The sequence below is a fragment of the Atta colombica genome, unplaced genomic scaffold (assembly GCF_001594045.1).
Source record: "Atta colombica isolate Treedump-2 unplaced genomic scaffold, Acol1.0 scaffold45, whole genome shotgun sequence".
In the NCBI taxonomy this organism is placed as follows: Eukaryota; Metazoa; Arthropoda; class Insecta; order Hymenoptera; family Formicidae; genus Atta; species Atta colombica.
Window position 1 is genome coordinate 345,290 of NW_017259534.1, and position 13,649 is coordinate 358,938.

At 33.1% G+C, this 13,649-nt stretch overlaps 2 protein-coding genes across 2 annotated transcripts in view; one reads left to right on the plus strand and one right to left on the minus strand.

Annotated features, from left to right (window-relative positions):
* The first annotated feature begins 5,580 nt into the window (after nt 1–5,580).
* On the plus strand, nt 5,581–6,595 carry LOC108691263. Its single transcript, XM_018198934.1, has 2 exons — nt 5,581–5,863; nt 6,408–6,595. The coding sequence occupies exons 1-2, from the start codon at nt 5,581–5,583 to the stop codon at nt 6,593–6,595; spliced, it is 471 nt and encodes a 156-aa protein (XP_018054423.1).
* A 1,522-nt stretch (nt 6,596–8,117) lies between these two features.
* Nucleotides 8,118–13,649, minus strand: part of LOC108691253 — a 14,530-nt gene continuing 8,998 nt past the window's right edge. The window contains exon 6 of the mRNA XM_018198923.1: nt 8,118–8,867. Within this exon, the coding sequence (XP_018054412.1) occupies nt 8,118–8,867 (750 nt within the window). The remainder of the gene's footprint in view (nt 8,868–13,649) is intronic.

Sequence of the window (13,649 nt, forward strand, 5' to 3'; positions counted from 1 at the left end):
TATTATTAAAAGTTTAAATATTTACAGTACTTAATACAATAATTAATACAAAAAGAGAAACTTCTATTAAGTTTCTATAAAGTTTTTTTATTTGATTATGTCTTATTGATTGTTTCTTCTCTATACACTTTCTAATAAGAGAATAAAATATTTATTTATATAGAATTAAATTATTATTTAATAAGAGAATAAAATAAAACAAAATCTTCTTTTTTTATCAAATATTAGATAAATATACAAGATTTAAAAATAAATAGAATTATCTACATTTAACCACAAATAATTATTATTGTCAATACCTTCTATATTATCATATGATTTTGAAACTGGTGTATCAACGATATTCAAAAAGCTTTCGCCAATCCAGTCTAAAGAGCCTGTAGAGTTATTCTGCATCATCTCTCGATTCAGTGTTTTCGTTGATTGCGATCCCTGTGCTGCGACGAACACAAGTAGAAACAGTAGCATATACAGCGGTAACATCTTTCCAACATCTAGATTTCTTTTATTCCTTTTCTGTATTTCTTTTTTATAATTCACTTTATAATCACGTTTTACCTCAAAAACTTCACTTATCTTGCAATTGCGACCGATCTCTTCGCCAATAATATGTTAACTAACATTCGTGCTATGTCGGGTTATTAGTTTATATAGTGGGACCGCGAAAAGCTCAGAGGAGGAGACCAGTCATCTAACTTGGTACTGTTGCGTGACGAAGGATCCAATGTCCATTCCCGTACCTCTTGAGCTAATCTAGATCCTCGATCATTGGACGCTGTTCGCGTCAATCATTTTTGAGAACGAAGAATCTTCCATAGAATATTTCGACCGGGATAAGTAGATCGTTCTCTCCGTTAAATGTACTTTACTATTATTGTCCTTTGTCGTGAGAATATACATTTATTATCAATTGAGTTCGTTTTACACTCGAATAGTTGTGGTACAAAAACTGCCGCGATCTTAGCTTGCTTATACCGAAAAAAATAAACTAGAAATAATTCAAATTAAACCATTTCATTCTATAAGCGGATCTATAATTAAAGAAAATCAATAGTGTTCCAATTATTGTACCGATAATAATTTGATATCTAATTAAATTAGAGCCAGCTATAATTTTTTAATGATAAAATTTTGTATCAATATTGTATTATACTATAAAAAAGTTGAAGTATAATAAAATATAAAAAATAATTAATTAATATTAAAAGATTTTGACAAATTATATTAATGAATAATATCATTTCTTTACCGTAAAGCATATAAAATTGGTTATTAATCATTAATCACAGAAGAAAGTGTACGTATCTTTAGAAACTAATTTTTCAGTTAATAAATAAAGACTATAAAAAAAAATCTATATTCATGCTCATCATTAAGTGAAATATTTTCTATCAGACATCAGAAAAAAATGATGTTACACGCTTGAATACGATGGATAAACGTCAGAAAAGCAGTAAAGAACAACATTTTTATATTAATTTAAATTTAATGTCATATCCACATTATCACAATCATATTTTTAGAAATTTTTAATAAATTACAATATTTTTCTGAAAATAATTTTAGTTACATACGTTATTATAAATTATTATCAAACATATTTTTTTAAATATAGAAACGTATCTTTTATTTAGAAAGCAGTTTTTTAAAAACTTTTATGCGTGTTTTAACTTATAGTATCTTTTTTTATTATTTCATACTTATGTATACTTACATGGGTTAACATTATTACGCTAATTCATTTTTTACACGAGCAAAGTTTTTATATCGTTAATAATAGACTCTTCTTTCGTGAACGCCTGTTATTTGATAAAATTAGAAATGACTATGGTTAACAATAGTAATAACAGTAATAATAGTTCCTTATGAATAAGCTCATAAATTATATACATTATGCTTGTAAAACTAATACAGTAATCATAAATATTGCCTGAAATTTTTTTATTTATTCTAAAGACAATTTGATTTCTGATATTTGAACATAACAATTGTTAATTGACTAAATATTCTTTAATCCTAATAATCATAACATAATATTAATCATAACATAATAATATCATATTTTGCGATTGTCTGAAAATCATGTATTTCCATATAAAATTAGTGAACTAAACTGAACTAAAAAATGATAAAATTAAATTGGAATAGATAAATTAGAGTAGTACAAAATGATTTAAAAAATAAATTTGTAATCAAAAATGGCTCAAATTTCTTCTTTTTTCGACTTTTCTGTAATTATCTTTGTGAATACTAATGAAAAAGACATGATAACTGCAGTTTTTTAAGGTTTAAAAAATTGATCATTTTTAATAATTTTCGAAAAATACGTTTTTCATTCTTTTCTGTTTCAATCACTTTAATTTTATCTGATTCAGCAATCAATTTTACATAAAAATGATTTTTAATAATTATAAAATTTCTTACACATGGCTGGCATCTTACACTATGGCTGAAATGACCTCCTCTAAACCTCAAAACATTAATTTGACATTGCAAAACGAAATATACACCTATAATGAATTTCGTTTCCACTTTCACGACTTTAATTTTTTCATGTGTGAAAAGAATTATTTTTATCATGTTGTTATAGGAATTTATCATAGATTGTATATAAATAATAATAGATTGTAATAAAAAAATAAATGAGACACTATGCATGTATATAACCCCAAAAATTACAATAACAGAATCAATATTTATCATTTTATCATTTCGTTTTTTGATATCTTCTTCCTAATAATCATTATTATTTAGGATACAAGCTTTAAAAAAAAAACACATCAAATTATTCTTTATTTTCTCTTTCCAAGAATCTGAAGTGATATACTTAGGAGGTATATGAATAAAATTACTGTACCGATATGTAGGTTGTCGGCTTCATACACGAGGAACTCGACTAATGCTCTATCACAATCTATCTTTAAATAACTAGCCTGATAATTTCAATAGCGACAAACATTATGATATCTTTTATTAGCGACGCAAACTAGAAACAACGTATCCAAAAAAACAATTTTGCTGCGAGTGCGTAATTAGTGCGTGCAAGTTTTCTGCGTTAGTAAATATACAGGTTTATTACTTGTGAAAACTGCCTCCATGTAATATCCGAGAATGAAGAAAGTTAAGGAGAGAGTACAAATGTGATAATGACTGTTAAGTATCACTTTATTTAATGTGATGCATGTGACTCGTGATTTTCAGAGCAGATAAGAACCTGATAATTGCTGGAAACAATCAGACTATTAATCATTTAATAAAATGGAATTTCACGCTGTATCCAATGCTTTGTCTCATCAATCTCGTACGCGGGCATCCAATACATGCTTCGAATGCTTTGTGTTAATTATGCAAATTGTTATAATTTCACTACATTTTTCCGCAATTTAATGAATATTAAATACATTAATAACTGTCTACTCTGTAGGTGTCAAATAATATAAATTCATTCTATTACATACATTATCACATATACATTATCAATCTCGCGTACACTTAATTTTATTACATCACTTTCTTATTCGATAAACAATGCAATAATACAATCTCCATTTTATTTGAATTTCAATAATGTAACTTTATGAAGAAACATTTTTCTGTCACATCAAATTCTATAAAAGTAATAGATCCTATATTAAATAAGTTAAACAATACCCATGTTCTCATTATGTTAAAATATTGTAATATCCTTTTGAAATTGATTTTAAGATTTTAAGATTTTAAGAAATTAAAAGTAAGAACACAATGTGTGTACAAGTATTTTTGGACCCATATACCTATATACGTAAATTAATACATTAAACGCAACAAGAAGAAAATATTATCAGGTTGTAAGGATCATTTAAAGCTACCAGATTATTAGCAACCCGCATGTTTGCTGGGCGTAACTAAAAAAAAAAAATTCCATCCAAGATCATTTACGATCAGTCAGTCTTTTCACGTAGATTTCTACGTGTATACATGCAGATTTCTAATTTCTTATCCTACGGGCAGGATACTCAATAAGATGCTCATTTATGTCGTGGTTAGAGCAATGTGCAATATTCCATTGTGCACTTAAGCAGAACGTGCTTCAAGTACTCCAGATAAATATGCAGCAGATTGTAAAATGTAGTGCAGTTTGTGTTGCTCTGTTATGAGTGTGGGATGATGCTCTGACAAGAAAGGCAATCGATAATCTAAAAGTGGCGTAACAAAATTGAAAAGCGAGTGGAAGGGAGTGAAGTGACACTTTTTCCGGATATCTTAAGCGGATATTATTTCAATCACAAGTATATGAGATTTAAATTAAAAATGTGAGATTTAAATTAAAAATAACAGTGATTTACATATTTTAACTTACAAATAAGATTTAACAGTGAATATATCAAATAAATATATGTTCTTTAGTTAATTTTAAAATAAGTTTCTAAACAAAGAAACGTTGTTTTTAAAATAATGAAAATTGTTCGTGCAAATAATCATAATCAGATAAGATTATCGACATATTATATTATACTAATAATTTGTAGATATAAAACATCTTAGAATTATTTAGTACAAGAGAATAAAAAAATCATTAAAAGATACAAAAGTACATATGAGCATTTAATCATAGAGATTTGAAAATTAGATCAAACATTTATAAGCTGATTTTTCTTGAGATAAGAATATCAGAGATAAAGAATCATTAAATCACGTACGATCTTATACTGGATGACTGGAGACATGAAACGTTTCCAACGTGAAGATCATCAAATTTTCTTTGGCCCGGATATCTGCGTAGCGTAACTTAAAAAAAAATCGCGTTCATTGCGAAACGACGTTCACTGCAAAAAAAAACACATCGTGTTTCTGCAAAACCATTTCCGCCCCTATAAAGGCATTATAATGCGCTCATTCGCGCGACGGCCTCCACTCCCTTTCTCTTACACGACGAGAACACCCGTAGAAACCTTCTTATGACCGCGTCTATGCATCGTATATACCGTTTTGCGATATAACGTGACACATATATCGGTACTGACAATTTGGATCATAGTATTTACCGCAAGCGTATATATCGCTGGCTCACCGTCGGAGCTCATTTTATACGGACTGCCGATTTTCCCGGCAACTGAAGCGTGCCTGGCGTGGTATCCACTGCGTCCGGTCAGTTTGTCGTCGAACAGTGGATCAACGGTGGATCAGTTAGTTCGCGGTTGTTCGTTGCACCGTTCATTCCTTCTTTCTATCCATACCTAGTTGACTTCTTCTTTCTTTCTACATGTCATTTCCATAGATCCAACTTTAAAATCTTGCATACGGAACAGAACGAGCTTAATCAAAGGCGGACACGAGCAACGGAAGAGGCATGTCGTGACGACCGTAGCACTCATCTTTCGTCATCAATCCTAGAAAAAGACAGTGCTCGCTTCATCAATTCATTCGGATGTTATTGCTATTCGAGGAAATTCGTTGGGTACTCCCTGACCTAGGAAAATCAATCAGTGCGCGATGACATCTTGACAATGAAATAAGGTGAGATAGATGAAAGAGTGAGATTGTATACGAAACCGCGTGCAAATACTATCAGAATTTCCAGCGAGAACTCATTCTTCATGAATGCGAGAAAAGATGCTGTTGAGAGTTAATCTGGTCGCGGTTTTGCTGACCTTGAATTGCGTCAGTCGCGCGAGTGAGCATTCAAAATCGACGCCAGAGAAATGGCAGAAAGAAGAGAGAATCGTCACTTCCAACGAGAAGATCCTTAGACATATGAATGATAATGTCAATCCTATTTCTTCAGTCAATGGTCGCAACGCCAAAGATAACATAGCCAAGATTCATCGTTCAATTGATGAAGATTTCTATAATGTACATTCTAAGATTGAAGTCGAGGAACGAGGTAAATCAAAATCGGCCTTATAATGCTTAATGACAGAAATGCTTTTATCTTGTAATGCAAGCGCTATAAAACATTAAAAAATAGCAGCAAATGTTATGTTTGAATTGTCGTTCTGATGGAGTATGATTAACGGTATCGTTGTATAACGGTTTTCTCTAATATATGTTATAATGATTTTCATTATTGAAATGGGATATATCGAACATTTATGTCGATAATTTAAAATTTTATAATTTTTACACTCAAATCCTAACAAATATCAAGAGAGAGTTTAATGTTAATTTCTCAATTACAATAAATTTTCCAAATATTATATATATATATATACATATAAAATTTTTAATAAAATCACATTAATGATCGGTATTGTATTCCATTTGTATGTTGATTATGTGATCTTGTAACACAAGTAAAATCATTTTCATATCTAGAATATTATTATAAATATAATAGTGTTAAATAATTAGATATTTCCGTTATTTCAAATCTAAATCATCGAAAATATGTTCAAGATTTTAATCATATTGTTCGTGATAATTTTCAGATGAAGCACGGCGTAAGAAACGAAAGGTTGGTCGTACTATGTTGGCGTTACTGATGGCATATAAACTTAAATTTGTCGCTCTGATACCAACAATACTTGGAGGTTTGATTCTTCTCAAAGGAACGACGTTGCTTGCGGGATTCTTCTTCGCCTTGTTTGCTGCCGTTCTCGGACTGAAGATCCACTGATAACGAAATCAGGATCTTTAGAAGGAGTGCACCAAGAATATATCAAGAATATACCAAGAAGTGAGAATGACTTTATTTCGTAATAATTTACAATCAGGTTAGACTTGTGTAACTAATCGTCGTTATCTTTGAGAAAGTATTGAACGCCTGTGTGCACAAAGTAACACTTAAGCCGAATTTATAATCGCTTCTCGGAGTCAAACGTATACACATTTTGTATACATTTCGTAGAAAATGCGTCGCGTCAAGTGTATACTTGTAAACACATTAAATTAAATTATTTTTTATCTTTTAGACACTACAAATGAAAAACGTTAAGCGAAACAATCCGCATGTATTTCGATCATTACGAAATAAATGTTACGTTTCTTAAAATGTAATATATTTATATAAATTAATCATTATATAATAAATGTTGACAGATGATGGAATTAGTATTTCTTATTCACTACATTTTAACACTCAAGTATTTTAATCGTTACGCTTACTCTACTGAACACAAGATTTTAGTAACGTAAATATTGATACAGATGTAAGTACTTGTCGCAAGCTACACATTCCAAACTCTCTCTAAGGTTATTTTATAAATCTAAAATAAATATGTACTTTCTGCCTACCTTGGTGAGGTACTAAATAAATAAATATAAATATCGCAAGTATACTGAGAAACGACTACAAATTCGGCTAATCAAAGACTAAATCAAACTGTCTTCTTCTTTTTATTTAACCTCGTAATTGATCGCGTTTTGATTGTCGACAAAAACTTCAAACAGGCACCATTAGAAGTTTCCGTGAGTGAAAATTACTCTCTCGCTATCACATTTCGTTACATTGTTTCGTTTACTGGGACAATTGACAGTTAAAATGGAAATATTTGTCGTTATCACTTTTTTGTTTTATATTTTTTGACAGTTATTTACATTCCAGCTATACATTTTTACAGCTTGCGCATTTTCTTGCTTTACAGAAAATTGTCAAAATATATAATCTTTTTTGCGGTAACTTCTTTTTCGCTCCAAATGTATATAATAATAAAATTTACTATACATTGTATATTGTATTATATTAAATATTTACGTTATTTATAATTAATTTAGAAAAAATTACAATGCGATTATTATCATAGCAAATCATAATAAATCATTATAATCATTCAAAAAGCGATCAGACTTGTAAAAATTTACACAAATAAGACAGCTCGCCTAATTGATCTTTTTTCTTATTTTCAATTTTTTAAAAGTTTTTACATCTTCTATATTTTCATTCATAATTTTTTTCTTATTTTAACAATAACATCACTGATGTATTCCATCTGTACACTCTCTTCTTTTTATCTATGCAGTACGCATAAATGCGATGAAATGTTTTATAAATGATAAAATTTATTTTAAAACATAAATAAGTGAATCTATTTCGATGTTCCGAACTGTCTCTGAAATCGCATATTATCTGCTCCTTTGGATACAGGCGTTGCTTCCTTCCACCTGAAGGTTTCCCATTGTTTTTTCCTGCTGCGGATTGTTTAATGTTTCTGCCGCGCGTTGTAAGCTAAAGTCTGAGCGTATTCGCGATCGGCTTCCGTCATTGATGATACAGGTGCGTCTACGACTCCCTTCAGACTTCTGTCCCATCCACCTCCGCCTTGCTGCCAGCCGCCATGATCGTGACCCTGCTTTTGACTTAGTAATTTCTTCAAGCCGATGATCAGCGACAGAACTAAAGCGATTTTGCTGATGATCAGAGCTTTACCTGCCAGCAGGAAAAGCACGCCCATAGCAATGGGAACTAACGCGGCGAGTTTCATCGCCATTCCCATCATCATCATGCCCATCATCTTCTTCATTTTCCCACGACCTTCCTCAATACTTCGTTTTAATTCGCCAGAACTTGTCTTTGGTAAGCTGATCTGCACGTTGAAACTGTTCATTAGCGCGGCTACACGCTCGAACAGAATATCGTTGAGCATTTCGTCCATGGCCCCTCCGTTAGTTCTAGCCAAAGTCTTCTCCAAATCGGGAATCGTGTTTTTCGAGCTATCATCCGTCGCAGAAGCGACTTTGATCAGCTCGAGATTATCGCTGATCGGTAAAGTCTGTATACGACCGAGTCTCTCGAAGAAGGCGATCGCCTTCTTTTTCAAACACGGCGACACGGCCATATTGCGATGCTCGCACTCCTCGTAGACACGATAAAGAGCACGATATCCTCGTTCAAGGAATCCGCCGTCCTCATTGGCATGAATTGCACTGCAGATTAACAACAGCAGCACGCACTTTGATATAATTTTAATTGCCAACATGTTGGATTCGAATGGCTTTCCAATTCGCGAATGCTTGGCTGGACAATTTTGGGATTAAATCACAAACACCTCGTATCCTCGAAATCACGCGAGAGACACGCGACTCGAAATTCGAAGTGATTAGTCGGATATACGAATAGTTGCGCGCATCCACGAGCTAGATGATCCTCGACCTAGAGAGAACTGGCATCAGGACGAAGTCTCCGAGCAGATATATACCAGCGAGTTGCCATCCTCCTAGATACCATCCTTCACAAAGGGGATGAGGTATCTCTCTCGTATAAACGGACGAATATGCCGGTGCATGTGACGACACGACCTCACTTGTATGAGTGGATAATCTTCTTTCTTCTCCCCATCGCGAACCCCTCTCGTCCTTGCATCTTCCTCTTTCTCTTTCAGCTCGCTAGACAGCTGCCATCGCGGCGGGACGGGGCCGAGGTAAAAATTCTCATAGTGGTAGCGCGTTAAGAACATGTGACCCTTCCTGACACAGAGACCCACTCGCGTCTTGAGATCGAGACACTGCTGTTCAACGCGATTCGCTACCACGCGATTCGTTCATTAAATTTCACTGTGGCGGTTACGTACTTGGAAGTACTATGTATGCATCTTCCGCGTCATGTTAGTCATGTTAGTGTGCGGCCTCATCATGAATCGCATTTTGCGCGGGAGGAGAGAGGCGAAGTCTGTGTTGAGATGAGACCAGAGGGGAGCGCCGTGGACTGCATTGGTAGAGTATCTGGCACCGTGATCTCTCTGACCCCTAGCATAACGTGAGGATGTTAGAAACTGGTTCCAGGTTACGGACAGCCCGTGACCTTCCTATCGTACGATTTTCCTGCGGCGTGGAATGAGCGAGGATTATCGACACGGATGATCTACTTTCCCTGCATTTTGGTGTATCATTCTCATCATGTTGTGTCCCGTATAGATGGTGGATAATGTTTTGTATTTATATAACGACAATCATGAATCATTTTTTAAATCTTTTTTCATAGTTGCGCTCTGAATATAAATTAATAAATATAAATTATATTGATATATGAAGAACGTAAAATATATTTGAAATTATCTTTACTATCTCTATTCTTTCAGCAAAATATGACGTTGAAGAAGAGATTTCATTTTGTTCCAGATTTATTGACACTGAAATACGTAAAGCGAGACGAACAAAACAGCAACGCGCTTTATGATTACATGATGTGATACTGCTTTATTACGCAATAGTACAATTTATAACTGCATAGCACCTCACTCTTGCACAAATTGCTTTTTGATTATTACATTCTCCAACATAGGTTATATATAAACCAGCTGTCGTTCATTTTTGGTGTGATAGCTATGAAATAGAGATTACCAGTAGAAATAAATGAACATTATGAATGTGGAATTTGCAACCTTATGGCGTATAATTAGCTAATTTACTCAATTACTAGCAATGTTTTGACACACATATGCACTCCGTATACTGATTAATACATTCATTTCAACATGTTTTTGTAGCTATTTGCTACTATTAAAAGATATTAGATAAATAACCCCCTTTTATATAGTTAAAACAAAATAAGATTTTAGAATTCAACGATAGCATTTTTTGTAAAGTAATTATTATTATGATTTTGAAACAAGTCTTTTATTTCTTTTAAGGAATCGCCATGGATTGGAAGATAAAAAAATTTGCATACCTTTTGTGTTGCAATGAAATTGTAGCACTTAGCCTCGAAAGGACGTGTGCAAATCCACAACATGAAATTATCTGGTCCATGTATTCTGTTTTCTTCTTGTATCACGGTTTGTTAGGAGCGTGAAGCTGAGCGCATGGCGTCCTCGACACATTCGATCGAGGTTAGCGCATCTCTAATGCGACAACAGCCAACGATGCATCCTCCATACTGTTACCTACTTCGCGATTATCCCATAGTCAGTGCCACGGGTTTACACAGACGGTATTTAACTGTATTAAGGCCCGTGCCACATTCTAAGCGTGCAGTTATATTCTCACGAACGGTGCGAGAAATGGATTTCGCTGTTATGAGCCTACGCACAGTGCGGTCGGGCACAATTATTTGTTATCTGATACCACTCAGGTCCCAAGTCACAAAAGAGGCGGACTTTCGATTGTTTGCAAAAGTAGAAAAGTAGGACGTTTCAGCCGAGACATTTATCTTAATGATGCCTCATGAATTATCCCATTCATCCCTCAACGTCTAATTCGCGGAAGTTTGCCAAAAGAACTTACCAAGACGTCATTGGGTCACAATGATATTATTCTTTGTGAAAAAAATTGAAAATTAAAATTAAAATAGGCTATCCATTTACCATTGGACTTCATGATTTAAAACCAAACTATAAAGTATGGGAAAAGTGGTAATTTATAAAAGCCTTGCGTAGTAAAAGCTTCACCTATACGAAACATCAGTCATTGTATGGAATACACAGGTTTCCGGAATAATAAAAGTGAGGCAATAGGTTAAACCGTCATGAGCGATTTCTTCGAGAGATTTTAGACAAGAACAAGACGTTTCTGCCTGTTATTAGATTCAGGTCAACAATCAGCAACAGGTGGTTCTGCCAATTCGCATGCAGAGGGTTCTGATCTACCTCATCATCGGATCATGTTTGTTAAAAAAAAAACATTAAATTTAGTATGATTTAAGAGTAAAATGAAAAAATTTATATTCCAAAGAGCTCTATGAGAATTAAATTTAAAAAGTTGAAGCGGCATGTCAAAAAAATCGTTTAAATAATCCAGCGTAGTTGCTCATGATGAGCATAATCGAATCAAGGAAAAGCTATATGTAGAAATCAAATTTACATAGCAAACATAACAAGATTTAAAACAAGATTGCAAAATATTTTAGAAAAAATAATCATTCTTTGAATTATACCTTACATTATAACGCCGGGGATATACAAGGAAACTTTGAACGTCTATTAGACACTAAAGCAGGAGCAGCATTCTTCGTGTTATGTTAGGATGCGTATAGCTGGTAACCTTCAGAGGCTATAACCCTGCCTATAATACTCTGAGTAGTAAATCGAGGATGCTCGATTGGCCCAGTGGCATACAAAACACTCGTCGAAGAAAAAGATCATGCTTTTTAGGCCTTATTCTCCACTTTCCGGCGCGCGAGGATCGTGGGAGCTGTAACAAGTGAAAAGAAAGCTTTTTCATTCACTTGACAATCTACTTATCATCTTAATTCAGTTCATGCATTCATTTTAATAACTTTTTAAATAACAGCTGTGGTGCATAATAAATCAGAGCAGTTCTTCCACTCAGTAATATAACAATTTTTACTGTCACTTTATATATCACGATGTATGTAGTTGAAAATAATAATACATAAGGTGATGATGATTATTTACTTCAGATTAAAGTACTGTAGAAGAACTTTTAACAAATAATATCATTATATATTTGACAATAGGAAACTTAATTAATTTTTACATCATTTATTATATTGGAGAAAAATCTCCAAATTCATAATAATATGCATTATATAATCATTAATGTCAAATAACAAATAATAGAAACAATTGACATTTTGAATTAAACAGTTACCTGTTGAAACAAACCTGAGAAAATGTGCATATGTAAGATAAATAAAACATTAGTTAGGGATAACACAAAAATTAATAATATATTTCACATCACTTTCTACTTTCTTCAACGTTTCTATTATCGGTCTATTTGATATTAAATAAATTACCTTTCTCACAAATTATGGGTCCGTAACAGTTCATGTACATACATCAAAATTGTATCAAGAGTTTGGATAGAAATAGTTACTATATGACCAACATATTCGTTGATGCTTGACCTTCGATTTCGATAAATTTGAAATTTCATCTATTTCATCCTCCCCACCTTACTACTCCATCTTTTCTCACCTATCTCGTTCTTTATCTAGCTATCTATCTCACCGAGCGTAAATTGGAATATGCGAGTCAACTTGCATTACGTACTTCCACAAATACATTATTCTGTATTTCTGATAGGACGAAATAATGATACGCGCCGCTGATTTATCTTCTCACTGCGCTTCATGCACTCCATTTAACAATGTGGCAAGTACAATACTATATGTATACTAGATGTGTATCCTATACGTATATTGGATATGCCACTATGTGCGTGCAGAAACGTACGGTTCTACAGCACCGGTTGGAATAATTTTATGCGCATGATGCATTTTACCATAGATGCATTCACGCTCTGTATGTCGTAACATCACTTTACTCCGCCATTATTACTAATTGCTAGAGCCTATAAATATGATGATCTTCATAAAGCGTCAGTTCTGATCGAACATGCTTTGGCGACTCTTCGCGGTTCTGGTATTAGGCGGTTTCATCGCTATTTATTCTTGCGAGCCCGTGAGCAGAAAACATTTATTGAAAACTTCGGGTACAATCGAGTGTGCTAGCAATGGAGATGACATCTCCAAGTGTAAAACCCATGAATCGGCCGATACTTCATCACCAAATAGCAAGAATCAAACGCAATCTAACAAGGAAGCCCGACAAAGACTTCTAGATGATATTAATGACGTGAGTGAAGGTGAGAATTCTTGCTGATTTTTAAAAATAAACCTGCAGTTTTATATTATAATATGCAATTAAGAAAAGTAATATCATGTTTCATATTTTTTTTCAGAATAATTTTAGATCAAGAAAAAGATATTAAATAAAAGATGTTAGATAACTTTTTTTATTAAATAAGTATAATGTAATATATAATATATAATT